Source organism: Panthera pardus, unplaced genomic scaffold (genome assembly GCF_024362965.1).
Source record: "Panthera pardus isolate Hobbes unplaced genomic scaffold, ASM2436296v1 HiC_scaffold_317, whole genome shotgun sequence".
Lineage (NCBI taxonomy): Eukaryota > Metazoa > Chordata > Mammalia > Carnivora > Felidae > Panthera > Panthera pardus.
The window spans coordinates 28,529-43,770 of record NW_026526896.1 but is presented as its reverse complement, the minus strand read 5'-3'; the positions used below and the strand labels follow the sequence as shown (position 1 = coordinate 43,770).

The window sequence follows — 15,242 nt, the reverse complement described above, 5'->3', positions numbered from 1 at the left end:
AACATTCAATGAAATTTATTGAAGAGAAACATTTACTGAAACCATTGAAGAGAGGGAATGACAACACAGAGAGGAACGTCTGACGGCCACTACAGCCCATAGGTCACGGACCCCCTCCTCTTGGGGTCCCAAATGAGGTGCCTCTGTTTCCCCCAACACCGTGGCCCTCCTGCCATAGTCTCCCTTCCTGAGGGCCCCACGATCGGCCCTTGGCCAAGATGATGGATGCTGGCCATGGCCCCTCACTCTAGGGCACTCTCCACTCTGGCTGACATGCTGGGGCCTGGCCCTGCCCTATGGCCTGCACAGGACAGTCACAGGATGCTGGAAAATGCAGCACGGGGCACTTGGACAAGCCGAAGAAACTGAGTCACAAGTAACAAGAGAGTGGCACATCACAGCACGGTTTCCGTGGAGACTCCCACAGGCCACCTCTGTCCTTGGTCCAGTTCCTCCTTCCTGAGGTCACGGGGTGAGCACCAGCCATGCTCTCTTCTGTCCTTCCCGCCATCTCCTGGGATTGGGCTCGAGAGGTCTCTGGGGTGGGGTGGGGGCGGCTGCTCAGATAAGAACACACATACATCTCCACAAGAACAAGCAGCAGTTGGCCTAAATCTACACCGAGGAAGCAGAGGCTGAGCTCACGACACCGGACGACAGCGAGCAGAGCCTGGGCTCGCACTGAAGCTCGTGGCACACACCCGGGCTGAGAGGAGGCTGCTTCGTTAGGCCAGGACACCCGCTGCGGGCTCCTGCACACCTCAAGGCTCTGCACGGGAATGGTAACTAGGGTGTGTGTAGGGGGAGCGGGGGAGGGGGGGTGCCACTTGACACGGGGGTCACTGAGGGGCCTACAGAGACACAAGTGGGCTTCCCAGAGCATGGAGCGACGTGCTCCAGGGGTCAGTGAATGAGGGTCCCCCTCTTGGGCGGCCCGAGGGGCTGGCACCCTTGAGACGGCTCCTAACATCTCCCAGGCCAGTGTGGGTGGCACACATTTTCAGGTGCCCCTCACCTAGGCTAGGGCCAGCCACTCAGGGGTGCTTCCCAGGCTGGCTGCCTGAACTGGCAGGGTTTCGGGCTGGGGCTGGGGCTGCCTCAGCTGCCATGGGAGGGGGCACCTCTCCCTGCCCCATTCTGCATCAAGTATGGTCATCCTGGTCCGTTGGAAGGGCTGATGGTGGTGATCAGGTCCCCGTGGGGGTGGTGGAGTGCCCGGGAGCTTGGCTTGGGCTGGGTGGGTGCTTCCCTTGGCCCTGCTCCACATGTGGGGTGAGGCTGCTGCCCTGGCGTGGCCTCCCCCTGCCTCCAGAGCTCTGCTGTCTGAGAGGAGAGGGGGCCTCTGGGCCTTCTGAGCCTATTTGCCCGAGGAGGACTTGGGGGGGCTCATCTCCCCAGCCCCGTCCTCATTTCCCAACTCCTCTGGGATGGGCTTGAGCCCCTCCTCCAGGGGCTCCCCAGTCTCCTGGTCTCCTGCCTGGGCGAGGCCCTCTGGCTCACAGCCAGGACCTCCCGGGCCCTCCCTGGAAGCGCTGCCCATCTGGGCGGGGGTGGGGCCCCCAGGGGCCTCTGAGGGTCTTGCCTGACCTAGGCCCGCAAGGACAGCGTCATGATCGTCACTGTCCTCCTCCTCAGACTCCCGCTCTTCCTGCTCCTTCTCCTCCACCTTGTCATCCTCCGCCTTAGCACCGGCTCTGGCATCAGCCTGGGCATTGGCCCGGGCACCAGCCCCTTCCTCTGCCTGGGCTCTCTCGTTCCTGGCTAGACTGGCCTCCCATGCCTCAGACTCCCGAACAAGCCCCAGCATCTCTAGGAAACTTGGAGACCTCCCAACCATTCTCAACTTCCTCAGCGCTTCATCCAGCGGCTCAGTAAGGTTGGCCCTGGTGAGCACCTGCCTCAGGCGTACATGGTCAGCTGAGGCTCTGGCCAGGGCCCCCTTCTCAATGGCTTTCTGCAGCAAAACTTCCAGCCGCAACACAAAAGCAGAGAGCCGCTCGCCTGACTCTTGCTGAGCTGTCAAACACTTCACCCGGATGGTTGCCTGCGACTCGTTGTCTCCAAACACCTGGATCAGGGCCGCCAGGCAGTCCTGAGCCGTCCTGGCAGGGTTCTCTGCCAGGAGCCCGTGCACGAGCTGCAGGGCCGTCCCTCGAAGGCCTTCCATCAGCCGCCTCCTCTTCTCCCTTTCTGAGACCCCCTGCCATACATGTAGCATGTCTGTGGTGTGGTCTAGCCAGGCCTCAAAGGACTCCTCCCCCGGGGCGGGCTGATCCCTCCCAGAAAACACGCCCAGGCGCTGGTACCGCATGGTCTCCACCCAGGGCTGGACTGCCTGACTGACCGATCGGAGCCAGCACACCCGGCGCAGTCCCAGCCCCAGGGCCCCAGCCACACTCTCCACCGTCTGCCCCTGTTGCTCCAGGAAGTGGAACACGCGACTGAGAAACTCCTCGCCTGAGCAACGGGGCACAAAGACTACGTTCCAGGGACCCCCGGTGCCCGGGATTTCCCTGGGGACCAAAGCATAGTTAACTTCCCGGTCAAGCTCGACCAGGGCTGCAGTGGCATTATCCTCCTCTCGAAACACTTTGCCCAGCACGGTGAAGTGACCCATGGGCCACAGGGCGGCCTCCAGAGACTCTTGGAGTTCGGCTTCATCACAGTCCTCCGGGATGCCCAGAATGAGCAGACCCCTTCGAGCGCTGATGCCCATCCACCTGCACCAGTCCCGCAGCAACGTCACCGCCATCGCGTGCAATTTCCGCCGGCGCGGGGTTAATATCAGCCGTAGGAAACGGTTCCCGGCGCGGACCAGGGTGACACTGGGCAGGGTGGAGGGGGTGGGGGGGGTGAATTAGTGAGGGAGTCTAGGACTCAGAGAGAACCGCCCAGGTCTCCACAGCCTGTGAATACAAACGAGGCGAGAGCGAGGTTAAGCGGCCCGCCCCCCGCCCCCCGCCCCTCTGCGCCCACCCCCCAGGTGACCCTCCTCCCCCGGGGCAGTGCCTTTGCAGCCCAGGCTAGACCCCTGCCCCGCCTTCCACCCGCCTGCCGGGGCCACGGCCCCCTCCCCACCGCGTCCCTCTCGCCCCCGCGGGCTGCCGCAGTCCTACTGGGGCGGGCGGGCGGGACTCCCGGAGGGCTGAGCGCACCCTCCCCGGTTCTGGTACCTACCTTCCTCTGGGTCGGGGTCCTTCCTCGTCGAGGTCCCAGCAGGTGGGGCGCAGGGGCTGCGCCGAGCGGCAGCGGGGTCGTGCGCCCCTCTTTTCCTGGCTGCCTCTCACTCCTTCTTCCTCTCCCTGTCCCTCTCTCAGCGCGGCACGTGGGCTAGCGCGCCGGCGCCTGCTCGCCACCACTCTCTGCAGTGCGGACTCGGGGCGGGGGCGCAGTGGCGGCGGAGCGCGGACCCTCCGCGTCGCCCCGGAGACCGCCGGGCCATTGGCGCGCGCGGGTCACGCGGCCAGGCTGTGGCCACCGCCGCGGGCACCCCGGGACCGCGCGTGACGTCACCTGCTCCTTCCCCCGCCCCCGAGGGGGCGCTGGCACAGGTGGGGACCCTGGGGACCCGAGAGCCAGTGCCCCCATCCTAGACCCAACCCTGCCCACCGCCCGCCCCTCCCGGAACATGCTCTCGGGGCGTCAGCCTGGCGAGGGGTCCATATCCCCGGGTGCCCACCAGAGAGCCGCTGGGCAGGCCCGAGATGCGCCCGCCAGCGCTGCATTCTGGCATGGGTGGAGCGCGGGATGGGGGAGCGTTCTGGGGCTCCTTCACCTGTTTCCGCCCCTCCTCCACTCCACCCAGAACGGGTCCTGTCCCAGCTAGGCGAGAAGCACTTCGTCCAGGTGCGACTACGTGGAATAGATGCCACCTGCGCACATGAGCGCTCGCACACACCACCGCAACCGGGGGTCAGCAGTCCCCATACTCGCGCGGGGGCCGTGGCCGCTGTGGGCACACGACGGGCCAAGATGCGTCGCTGCCCCAGTGCCAGGGCCCTGCCCCAAGGAGGGTGTCAAGGACTTTCCTGTTTTGCTCACTTCATGTCCCAATCCCAAGAACGGGCTTCTGCTACTTAGAGCTCAACCCCTTGGGCCTGTATCTTACCATGTGTCCTTTGGGCAAGTCCTTGCCCCTTCTCTGGGCATCAGTGGAGGGACAGAACTGGGGTCTCTACCTGAGGGTGTGTACAGGAGAGCCAGTGGGCTGGGCGTGAAGCGCTGGATGTGTCCCCTGCCCCCCTGTGCTCTCACCAGCCTAATGAGCTCTGAGACATCTGCCCTCTTGGCCCCTGAGAGCAGCATGGGTGTTGTGCCTCCCCAGAGACCTCTGTCTGGCCCGGAGTCAGTCTTCTTCTACAGATCCTTCCCCTTTCCTTTGCTACCTAGGCTAGTCACTGTACCAAGGCAGTGCTGCCACAACTCAAAATGGAGCGCCAGCCCCTCTGGGTCTCGCCACCTTGCACCCATCCTGTCATGGGAGTCTGGGGCCATGTGGACAGCCTCTCCACCGGTCAGATGGCAGACAGGTTCCCTTGGGGTCACACCTCCCGGCGTTGTTGGCTTCTCTTTCCTTGCCTGCCTGGCATCTGGCCAGACATCCTCTTCTGTGACTTGCCTTTCACACTCAAGCTATACCGGTCAAGGTTTTCCTGAGTGTCCAGCTCACTCATGCTCCTTGTTGAATCACAGCCCTGGTTTATTTGTCTATGACCCTGTGGATGGGCGTTCACACTGTTCCCAGTCTTTGACTGTTACAGACACTGCTGCCACCAGCACCCCACGCATGCCTGTCTTAGCCGCTGTCGGCCCAACAGGCTCTGGAACGTACACCAAGAAGTGGTTTTTCTGGGACTTGGGCTGTGCCCATCAAAGCCATGGCCAGGTGTTGCTAATCTGTTATCTCCCATGAGTGGCTGAACCTGTGTTCACTCCCACCAGCAGCATAGGTGTGGTCCTGTGTGCCCCCACAGCCTGAGCAGCCTTTGGCCTTGTCCAGCCTTGACCACTTGCCCACTCCCATGGGGAGAAGTGCTACCTCATTACTGTGTGCCTTGCATTTCCCTGGTCGGCAGTGAGGTTGGGCATCCTTGCACAAGTGTGTTGGCCATTCCCAGTTCCTCTTCTATGAATCTCCTTTGCTCATTTCCTCCCCACTGCTGAGAAGCCTCCTTGGCCTGTTACTGGGAGAAAGTTCCTAGCATCAAGGGCAAAGGCACTCTCATTTTTTTCTACACTCACCCATCGCCCAGAAACAGGCCACATTGGAGTTGGTCTCATAGTGGGAGCTTGACTGGCCCATATGGTCTTACTCTCCCGACTTTCCTGTCTGTCAGGTGGTAAATGCTGGGTAAATGAAGAAGCACAAGTGTTCTGTCACAAACCAGCTTTCCCAGTCGGCCTCGTGTGTGGACCCCCTCCCCTTCTCCCCACTGAGGGCCAAGACAGGCTCTCCTAATACAGGTGAACTGCTGCTCTAAACACCCACAGTGAGAATTTCTGTCCACCAAACCTTGGTGTTAGCCCTGCCATGGCTCGCACCCCACATTGTCCTCTTTCTTGGTTTCTGCCATGATTTATCTGGGGTCCTTCCTCAGACAGGGTGCTCCCGTGGGAACATACATGGGTCCCGTGTCCCCAGCCAGCCAGCTGGCCTGCAGACCGACTGTCAATTCCTTCCCTCTGTTTTCAGCCTCGTCTCTTCCTACTCTCCTTCCTTCCATACCTGCTGACTCCAAGTCCAGGACTGTCTGGCTCTACCTTGGGGTGCCCACTACTCCCTCCCCCCGCTAGGGCTGGACTGTGATGCCTTGACTACTTTTCCTTTGTCACCTTTCAGCCCTCATTTTGCTCCACCTCTCAGCACAGTTGACCCTCCTTCCTTCTCACAACCTTTTCCTTTCTCAGCTTCTGTAAGCCCCCACCTTTGGGCTAATCTCCTCCCTCCCTGCCTGCCCATCCTTGGAACTCCCTCCTCCTTCTCCTTTGCTTGAGTTCAGTGCGGTGGAGGTGGGCTCCCAGCCTCAGCCCCAGGACCTTTGGTGCCTCCAACGCCATTCTCGCCCAAAGTCCTCTCATCCGAGGGACCATCTGCCCGCTGATGGCTCCAAATGTTTTGTCTCTGGGTGGGGTGGGACCCCCTTCCCTGAGCTCCTCATGTCCTCATCAAACTGCACGCTTGGATGCCCCATGGGAATTGCAGAATGAAGATGTCCAAACAAGAGCATTTCATCCTCCTCGACACACTTGCTTCTTCCCCGGGATTCCCCCAAGGGCTCCACCTTCCACCTGGTTGCTCCAGCAAAGATGCCAGGATTCTTTCTCCCCTCTCCTTTGTTCCTTACGCCCAATCTAACCCAATGTGGGATTTTATCCACTTTAATCGATGACTGCTGGCCCTCTCCACGTCTCCATGGTCTCCTGCTCTCCCAGCCTCCACTCTGGCCTCTCTTTCTACTTCACTCCCACCCACAGGGAAGCCAGGGCAAACTCTCTGCAACAGCACCAGACCATGCTCCTCCCCGGTGACAAGTCCTCCCTGTGGCTCCCCATCTCTTTAGACTAAGGAAACTCCAAAGTCCCTTCCCTGGCCAAAAGCCCCTTTTGCCCCACCCCCACCCCCCCGGGAGCTGGCCTCCTCTTATGGTCTTCTTCTTCCCATACCACCCACCCCCAGCACCTCTCACCAAACTCCTGATTCATTGGCCTTATCAGCTGGCCCCAGAGCACCATACGCAGCTCTTTCCCATCTGTGGCCTCTGCCTTCCCTCTGCTTCTGTGTGGGACAACCCACCCCAAGAACTTCCTGTGGTGGTGGCCTCCTCCTCCTCCTCCTCCTCTTCCTCATTCAAGTCTCAGCAGAAATGCCCTCTCCTCCCAGAGGCCTCCTCTGCCCAGCCACCCACATCAAAAGTGGAACCTGGAATACTCTCCATTCATATTTACATTAGCAGCATTGATTTATATGTCATCATATGATAGATAGAAAGCAGAGATTTGGGTCTCTGCTTTGGGGCATCAGGGTCTCCCTCCCCAGATGGCAAGCTCCCCAGGAGAAGGGGCCTTGCCCATGTTTCTCATCCCAGGGCCTCATCCCAGAGCCTGGCCCAGAGGAGGCCCTCAGTGCCTTGTTTTGAGCAAGCACCTGAATATGTCAGCCTGCTGCCATCTGCCACGGGCCTGGGACCTTTACCCTGAGGGCTGTGGAGGGCCCTGATGGGTTTGAAGTGAGAGGGTGGCAAGGATCAGACCTGCTGTGTGGTTAACTGGGCAGCAGGGAGGTAAGCCTGGAGCAGACGGGGTTTTCTGCGGTCGGCCAGACCAGACAGTGATGGCCTCGGTCTCTTCAGGCAGAGGGTTTAAAGAGAAAGGGAGAAGATACAATCTCTAGGGAGGGAGAAGGCACAGGGAGGGCTCAAGCAGGGTCCCATATTTTTCACTTGTGTGTGGGCCCAGAGGATGGGAGGGTCCTTCTCTGACATGGAGAATCACACCAACAGTTATCTTTCTTTTCCTCTCACCTTTTGTGAGAGAGGGTGTTGGGAAGTGGGGTGACGGGGGTGGGGATGAGTTCTTGTGGCCATGCTTGCATTTGAGAGGCCTGTGTGACACCCAGGTAGATATACACTCTGCCCTCTTCCTCCTACCCCCACTGCCACCCAGGCCCTGTGGGCAGCTGGGCTCCCTGGTAGAGGTAAAGGAATTGTAATTGTGCCACCTGCTTGGCCCAGCTCCCAGGGTCTTCCATCTTTTGGCTTGGTCCCCCTGATTTCCAGTACTGGGCCCTGCACAGAGCCGGCACCCAGTAGATGTTAACCACGTGGAGAAATAAGCACAGAAACACTTCACTTTGGGTGGCGCAGAGATGCTTCCATCAAGACTCACAGAGGGCCCGGGCCACTAGGTGACTGGACGCTCCCATAACATACTTCCTCTAGTAGTGGCTGTTGGGAATAAAGTCCAAGGGATGGCCAGCCTAGCTGAGCACATAGAACATGGGCATGGCAGCAGAGGGAGGTCTCGGTGCTTCCCTTCACTTGGCTGCTTCACTTGACCTCAGGTGTGTCCCTTAACCTCCACAGGTTGAGTGAGAGTGTTGTCTGCTCACAACCCAGGAAGAGCTTCTCTGCTTTGCACCACAAACGCCAAGGGCCCAAGCCCTGCACAGCCAAACGGGCCCCTCCTGTCTCCTCCAGGGAGAGGCTGAAGTTCCCTCCTACCTTCTTACCAGGCAGTGCCCATCCACGCTTCCTAAACTGTGGCTTCAGACCAGGTCCCAGCCAGCCGAAGACTTCTCTGGCTGCTCAACAGCCGTCTTCCTCCACCACCCCCTTTCCTCACACACCCGGCTCTTGCTCCTAGCCTCTGGGGGCTCCCTGCCCTGCCCCAAGCCCTCCACAGGCTCTTGGGCAGCCAGGCGGGCCCTCTCCTCCCTTTTTGAACCCCCCATCTCCTTGCTGGCTGCTCCTACCTGGGGGACAGTACTTTCTCAGCTTCTTCCTGGCTGCCAGCCCCCTCTGTGTCCACCTGCCCACTGAAACCTCAAAAGTGCAGGTGGCTCCTTTTGGGTTCACACGGCGCTTTGGAGCATCACCTCAACGTGGCACTCATGCTTCCCCGACTCAGGGTACTGCTGGGCTGGATAAGTGTCAGCATGTCCTCCTTCGGTCCTTCACAGACCCGGTTGCCTACGGCACACTCTGTAACTCATGGAAGTCCCTCTGGCGGAGCTGGGTGGCAGCAGGCTCAGTACAAATGTGGGACTCGGGGTGTGGCCAGCCTCGAGTGGTTGCCAGCCTCTCTCTGCCTTGGGTCGGGGTTAGGATGGTTCTCATGTTGAGAATTGGTGATAGGAGTGTGAATTGTCAGAACAGCTTTAAATATGTGCATGCAGTCATTTTCAACAAATCATCCAGCTACCTTGAGACCCAGCCCTGGCTCTCCTACTTATTTACCTAGGAGAATGGAACATAAAGAAGGAGACTCACTCAACAATGTTCCCATCAGCTTTCATCATAATAGCCCCACACTGGAGCCAACCCAAATGCCCATCAGCAGGAGAAGGGATAAGGGGCTTGCTGTGAATCCCTACCCTGTGGCGATCCCACCCAGCAGTAAAAACCAGTGGGCCCCTGACCCTCACAACCCCATAGGTGTGTCTCACAGACAATATGCCAAGTGAGAGAGGATAGATGCCAGAGTGTGACACCGTATGATTCCACTGATACAGAATGCAAGAGGAGGCAAAAAGGATCTGTGGCACAGGACATTCTGAGGGCGGTTGCCTCCAGGGAGGCAGGAGCAACTGGCAAGGCAGTCAGAGGTACTTCCTGGGAAGACAGAAATGTTCTGTAGCTTGACAAAGGGCTGGGTCAGTCACTGGGTGGATGCAATTTTCAAAATGCATCAAACTGTGTACACTTTGAGTAGAGGCAGCAGTAATAAAATGAACCATGTTCTTTAAGGCTCTGTTACAGAGCACCTGGTGCTATGGACTGAATTTTGTCTCCCCAGTGTTTGTATGAATGTACGTACATATGTTTGTATGCCAGGGCCCTAAATCCCAATGACTGTATTGGGAGATAAGGCCTATAAGGAGGCAATTAAGGTTAAATGAGATCATAAGGCCCTGATCCGATAAGGAGTAGTGTCCTTCTGAGAAGAGATGCCAGGTAGTGCTCTGTCTGTCTCTGTCTCTGTCTCTCTCTCTCTCTCACTGTCTCTCTTTCTCCCCTCTCCCCCATCTCCAAATGCACAAAGAAGAGGTCCTGTGAGCACACAAAGAGATGGAAGCCACCTACAGGTTGGGAAGAGAGCTCTCAGCAGAAACCAACCACATTGGCACCCTGATCTCAGACTTCCAGCCTCCAGAACTATGAGAAAATCAAGGTCTGTTGTTTAAGCTGCCCAGTCTGTGGTATTTCCTTACAGTGGCCTGAGATAACTAAGATACCTGGGTTCCCTTGTGTTTGCCTGGGAAAGTCGCACTTCCCTGGAGAACCCCTATTTCCTCATCTGTCAATCGGAGTCATCTGCCTGTCTCACTGGGAGGCTGTGAGAATCCCCTGAGAGAGTGTATGTGGTAGTGTTTTGGAAGATTCCAAGTTCTGGCATTCTCCTGAGGTGACATTGTGTTCCCTGCCATGGTGAGTACGGTGCCTCTGTAATGTGCAGGCTCCTCTCCCAGCCCTGCCTCCTCAGAGCCTAGCCATTGCCATTGCCACCTCCTAGGAACGAAGCCCTTGAAAGGAGCACAAGTCTGTCTCTCCTGACCTGCCACCTCTGTGCCTGGAATAAGGGTGCGTCCTGCCCTATAATGCCTTGACCCGGGTGACCGAGTCCACGTTCTCCCTCAGGAGCCAGACCAGCCCAATCCAACCCAACAGGACCTCAGTGAGCCCTGAAGCCTTTGCTTACTTGTCTATGGCCCTCCTTCCTGGGCTGCCTCTCTCGTAACTAACCTCCAGCCTTCTCCAAATGCAAGTGTTCCTTTAGCCTCCAAGGGCCAGGTGTACAGGGGATCCCTTCCCTTGGGAAGGAAAGATATGTTTTATCTTTTCCTTCCCTCCTTCTCCCCCACGGGGAAGGAAATTCCATCCTGGTGAACTTGGGGGAGCTCCGAGGGCCTTCCCCAGACAAAATGAGGAACTTCTTTAATTTATCCAACAAGGAGTTGAGCTGTACCCTCTACATTCCACTCATTATAGTATGTGTTGAGCCTCCGCCTGCACATCAGAGCAGAAGTAGACCCTGCCCTAACTCAGTGCATAATCTAAGGGGTGACCACAGACCATAAAGAAATTATTCCCCATGCAAACGTTGAGGAATAAACTCTGTCATATCCATCAAGGGGACTCACCCCACCCCTACCCCAGTGTCCTGGCATCCATTCAGGTGGCAGAAAAAGCTCTTTGTGCACATTCCCTTCCAGGAATGGATAGTACAGAGCTGCAAAGGATCAACCAGTATTCACTGAGTGCTTGTTTCAAGTCAAGTATGGCTCTAGAGTTCAGGGATCCGGGCAGTCAGTGCAACAAGAAACGTCCAGAGAGAATAAAGGGTATAACTCTTGGCCTCATTCTCCTCCTCCTCTTCCTTCTCCCCTTCCCTCCCTCGCTCCATCCCCTCCCGCTTCTTCTCTTTCTCCTTCTTCTTCTCCTCCTTTTTCTCCTCCTCCTCCTCCTCCTCCTCCTCCTCCTCCTCCTCCTCCTCCTTTTCTTTCTTCTATGGGGCCTGACAAAGACCATCCTCTTGAAAACTATGACTCTTGGATGTCGCAGCCAGGTGCATGAAACAGAAAAGTGTCCTTTTTTAGTGTCAAGACTCATCAAGTGAGGAGAACTCAGAGCATGGAGAGTGACCCATAAACTGTAGTGTAGGAAGGAATGAACGGAGGCCAAAGAGCTGTTCTGTCATTCAAAAGGAATTGAGTGGATGGCTTGGGAATGCATGTGGAGGAACTGTAATTTTGAATTTTTTAAAAATCACTCCTCTTTCTGCTGCTTCGTTATTGGTGTATAGAAACGCAACAGATTTCTGCACATTGATTTTATATCCTGCAACTTTGCTGAATTCATGTATTAGTTCTAGCAATTTTTTTGGTGGAGTCTTTTGGGTTTTCTACATAGAGTGTCATGTTGTCTGCGAATGGTGAAAGTTTGACTTCTTCCTTGCCGATTTGGATGCCTTATATTTCCTTTTGGTGTCTGCTGAGGTTAAGACTTCTAGTACTATGTTAAATAACAGTGGTGAATGTGGACATCCTTGTTTTGTTCCTGACCATAGGGGAAAGGCTCTCGGTTTTTCCCCATTGAAGATGATACTAGCTGTGGGTCTTTCTTATATGGCCTTTATGATGTTGAGACCTGTTCCTTCTATCCCTATGTTCTTGAGGGTTTTTATCAATAATGGATGCTGTATTTTGTCAAATGCTCTTCCTGCATCTATTGACAGGATCACATGGTTCTTATCTTTTCTTTTATTAATGTGGTGTGTCACATTGATTGATTTGTGAATATTGAACCAGCCCTGCAGCCCAGGAATAAATCCCACTTGATCATGTTGAATAATTCTTTTAAGGTACTGTTGAATTCGACTTGCTACAAATTTTATTGAGAATTTTTGCATCCACGTTCATCAGGGATATTGGCCTGTAATTCTCGCTTTTAGTGGGGTCTTTGGTCTTGGAATAAAGGTAGTGCTGGTTTCATAGAATGAGTTTGGAAGTTTTCCTTCCATGTCTATCTTTTAGAATGGTTGAAGAAGAAAAGGTATTCACTCTTCTTTAAATGTCTGGTAGAATTCCCCTGGGAAGCCGTCTGGCCCAGGACTTTTGTTTGTTGGGAGATTTTTTACTACTGATTCAATTTCTTTTCTGGCTGTGGATCTGTTCAAATTTTCTTCTTCTTTCTGTTTCAGTTTTGGTAGTTTGTAAGTTTCTAGGAATTTATCCATTTCTTCCAGATTGCCCAGTTTGTTGGCATATAATTTTTCATAGTATTAACTTATAATTATATTTCTGTGGTGTTGGTTGTGATCTCTCTTCTTTCATTGGTGATTTTATCTATTTAGGCCCTTTGTCTTTTCTTTTTGATAAGTCTGGCTAGAGGTTTATCAATTTTATTAATCTTTTCAAAGAACCAGCTCTTTGTCTCATTGATCTGTTCTCCTGATTTTTGTTTGTCTGTTTGTTTCTATATCATTTATTTCTGCTCTAATATTTATTATTTCCCTTCTTCTGTTGACTTTAGGCAACTGCACCAAAAACAAAAAGATACCTAGAAATAAACCTAACTAAAGAGGTAAAAAGATCTTTACTTTGAAAACTATAGAACACTTATGAACAAAATTGAAGAGGAGACAAAGAAATGGAAAAACATTCCATGCTCATGGATTGGAAGAACAAACATTGTTTAAATGTCTATGCTACCCAAAACAATCTACACATTTAATGCAATCCCTATCAAACTACCACCAGCATTTTTAATCTTAAAATTTGTATGGAACCACAAAAGACCCCAAATAGCCAAAGCAATTCTGAAAAAGAAAAACAAAACTGGAAGCATCATGATTCCAGATTTCAAGCAATATTACAAAGCTGCAGTCCATCAGGACAGTATGGTACAGGCACAAAAACAGACACCTAGATCAATGGGACAGAATAAAAAACTCAGAAATGGACCCACAGCTATATGGTCAACTAATCTTCTACAAAGCAGGAAAGAATATCCAATGCAAGAAAGACAGTTTCTTCAACAAATGGTGTTGGGGAAACTGGACAGCGGCATGCAGAAGAATGAAACTGGACCACTTTCTTACACCATACACAAAAAAATTCAAAACGGATGAAAGAGCTCAGTGTGAGACAGGAAACCATCGAAATCCTAGAGGAGGGCACAGGCAGCAACCTCTTTGACCTTGGCCGTAGCAACTTCTTACTAGACACGTCACCAGAGGCAAAGGAAACAAAAGCAAAAAATGAACTCTTGGGATTTCATTAAGATAAAAAGCTTCTGCATAGCAAAAGAAATAGTCAACAAAACTAAAAGGCAACCCATGGAATGGGAGAAGATATTTGCAAATGACATATCTGATAAAGGGTTGGTATCCAAAATCTATAAAGAACTTATCAAACTCAACACCCAAAAAACAAATAACCCAGTAAAGAAATGGGCAGAAGACATGAGTAGACACTTTTCAAAGAAGACATCCAGATGGCTAACAGACACATGAAAAGATGCTCAACATCATTCATCATCAGGGAAATGCAAATGAAAACCATGATGAGATACCACCTCACACTTGTCAGAATGGCTAAAATTAACAACTCAAGACACAACAGGTGTTAGCAAGGATGCAGAGAAACGGGAACCGTCTTGCACTGTTGGTGGGAATGCACACTGGTGCAGCCACTCTGGAGAACAGTATGGAGGTTCCTCAAAAAACTAAAAATAGAACTACCCTATGATCCAGCAATTTCCCTACCAGGTATTTACCCAAAGGATACAAAAATACAGATTCAAAGGGGTACATGCACCCCGATGTTTATAGCAGCATTATCAACAATAGCCAAACTATGGAGAGAGCCCAAATGTCCATCGACTGATGAATGGATAAAGAAGACGTGGGGTGCGTGTGTCTGTCTCTCTCTCTCTCTGTCTCTCTCTCTCTGTCTCTGTCTCTCTCTCTCTCTCTCTCTCTCTCTCTCATATATATATATATATATATATATATATATATGAATATTACCCAGCCATCAAAAAGAATGAAATCTTGCCACTTGCAATGACGTGGATGGAGCTAGAATGTATTATGCTGAGAAAAATAAGTCAATCAGAGAAAGACAAATACCATATGATTTCACTCATATGTGGAATTTAAGAAACAAAACAGATGAACATATGGGAAGAGAGGGAAAGAGGAGAGAGGGAAGCAAACCACAAGAGACTCTTAATGATAGGGAACAAATTGAGGGTTGATGGAGGGAAGTGGGTGTGGGGGGTGTGGGCTAGGTGGTTGATGGGTATTAAAGAGGGCACTTGTTGTGATGAGCACTGGGTATTGTATGTAAGGGATGAATCATTGAATTCTACTCCTGAAACCAATATGGCACTGTACGTTAACTAAAATTTAAATAAAAACTAAAAAAAAAAAAAATCACTCTTGAATCTTCGTGGATATGCTTTAAGTATCATACCTGCTAACACATATAAGATGGCAAATATGACTAGTGCTATGAGAGAAAGGTACACAATGCTATATGAGAACTCTCAAGGGGGATATGAATTAGTCTGGGAAGTCAAGGGAGTCTTTCCCAAGAAAATGGCAGGGTGCTGGGACCTGAAGGACATGTAGGGCATACCTAGTGGAAGGAAGAAGGTAAGAGCATTCCAGGCCAAGGGTACAGCAATGTTCAAACGTCCAGTGGTGGGGACAATATTACCTAAGAGGGTCTGAAATATGGCAGGTCGAGCAAGAGTGAAAGGCTGGTTTGAGATCATCATGGTTGGCAGACAGGTATCATAAATCTCAGCCTGTGTAAACCAGGGTTAAGCATTTTAGCCCTACTTCAAAGCACAATGGGAAGTCGTTGAAAATTTTCTAAGCAAGGGATTAATGTGATCAGATTTGCACCTTAAGAGATCACTCTTGCTGCAGTGCGGAGAAAGTTTTGGATGGGGCAAGGTGGTCTTTTGAGAGACCAGTTAGTGGGATACTGTAGAATCCTATCCAGCAGAGGAGAA

The 15,242-nt window shown here is 53.0% G+C and overlaps 1 protein-coding gene across 2 annotated transcripts; it reads right to left on the bottom strand.

Annotated features, from left to right (window-relative positions):
• LOC109260193 (PNMA family member 6A) lies at positions 1-3,452 on the bottom strand. 2 transcript variants are annotated; one of them, XM_053893522.1, is made up of 2 exons: positions 3,178-3,452; positions 1-2,906 (listed from the first exon to the last, which is right to left on the bottom strand). In XM_053893522.1, exon 2 carries the CDS (start codon positions 2,750-2,752, stop codon positions 1,358-1,360), a length of 1,395 nt encoding a protein of 464 aa, XP_053749497.1. In that variant the 5' UTR covers positions 2,753-2,906; positions 3,178-3,452; the 3' UTR covers positions 1-1,357. The 2 variants fall into 2 exon arrangements, with proteins under 2 accessions (XP_053749497.1, XP_019293792.1); XM_019438247.2 differs by having other exon boundaries at positions 1-2,825.
• Between the last annotated feature and the right edge of the window lie 11,790 nt (positions 3,453-15,242).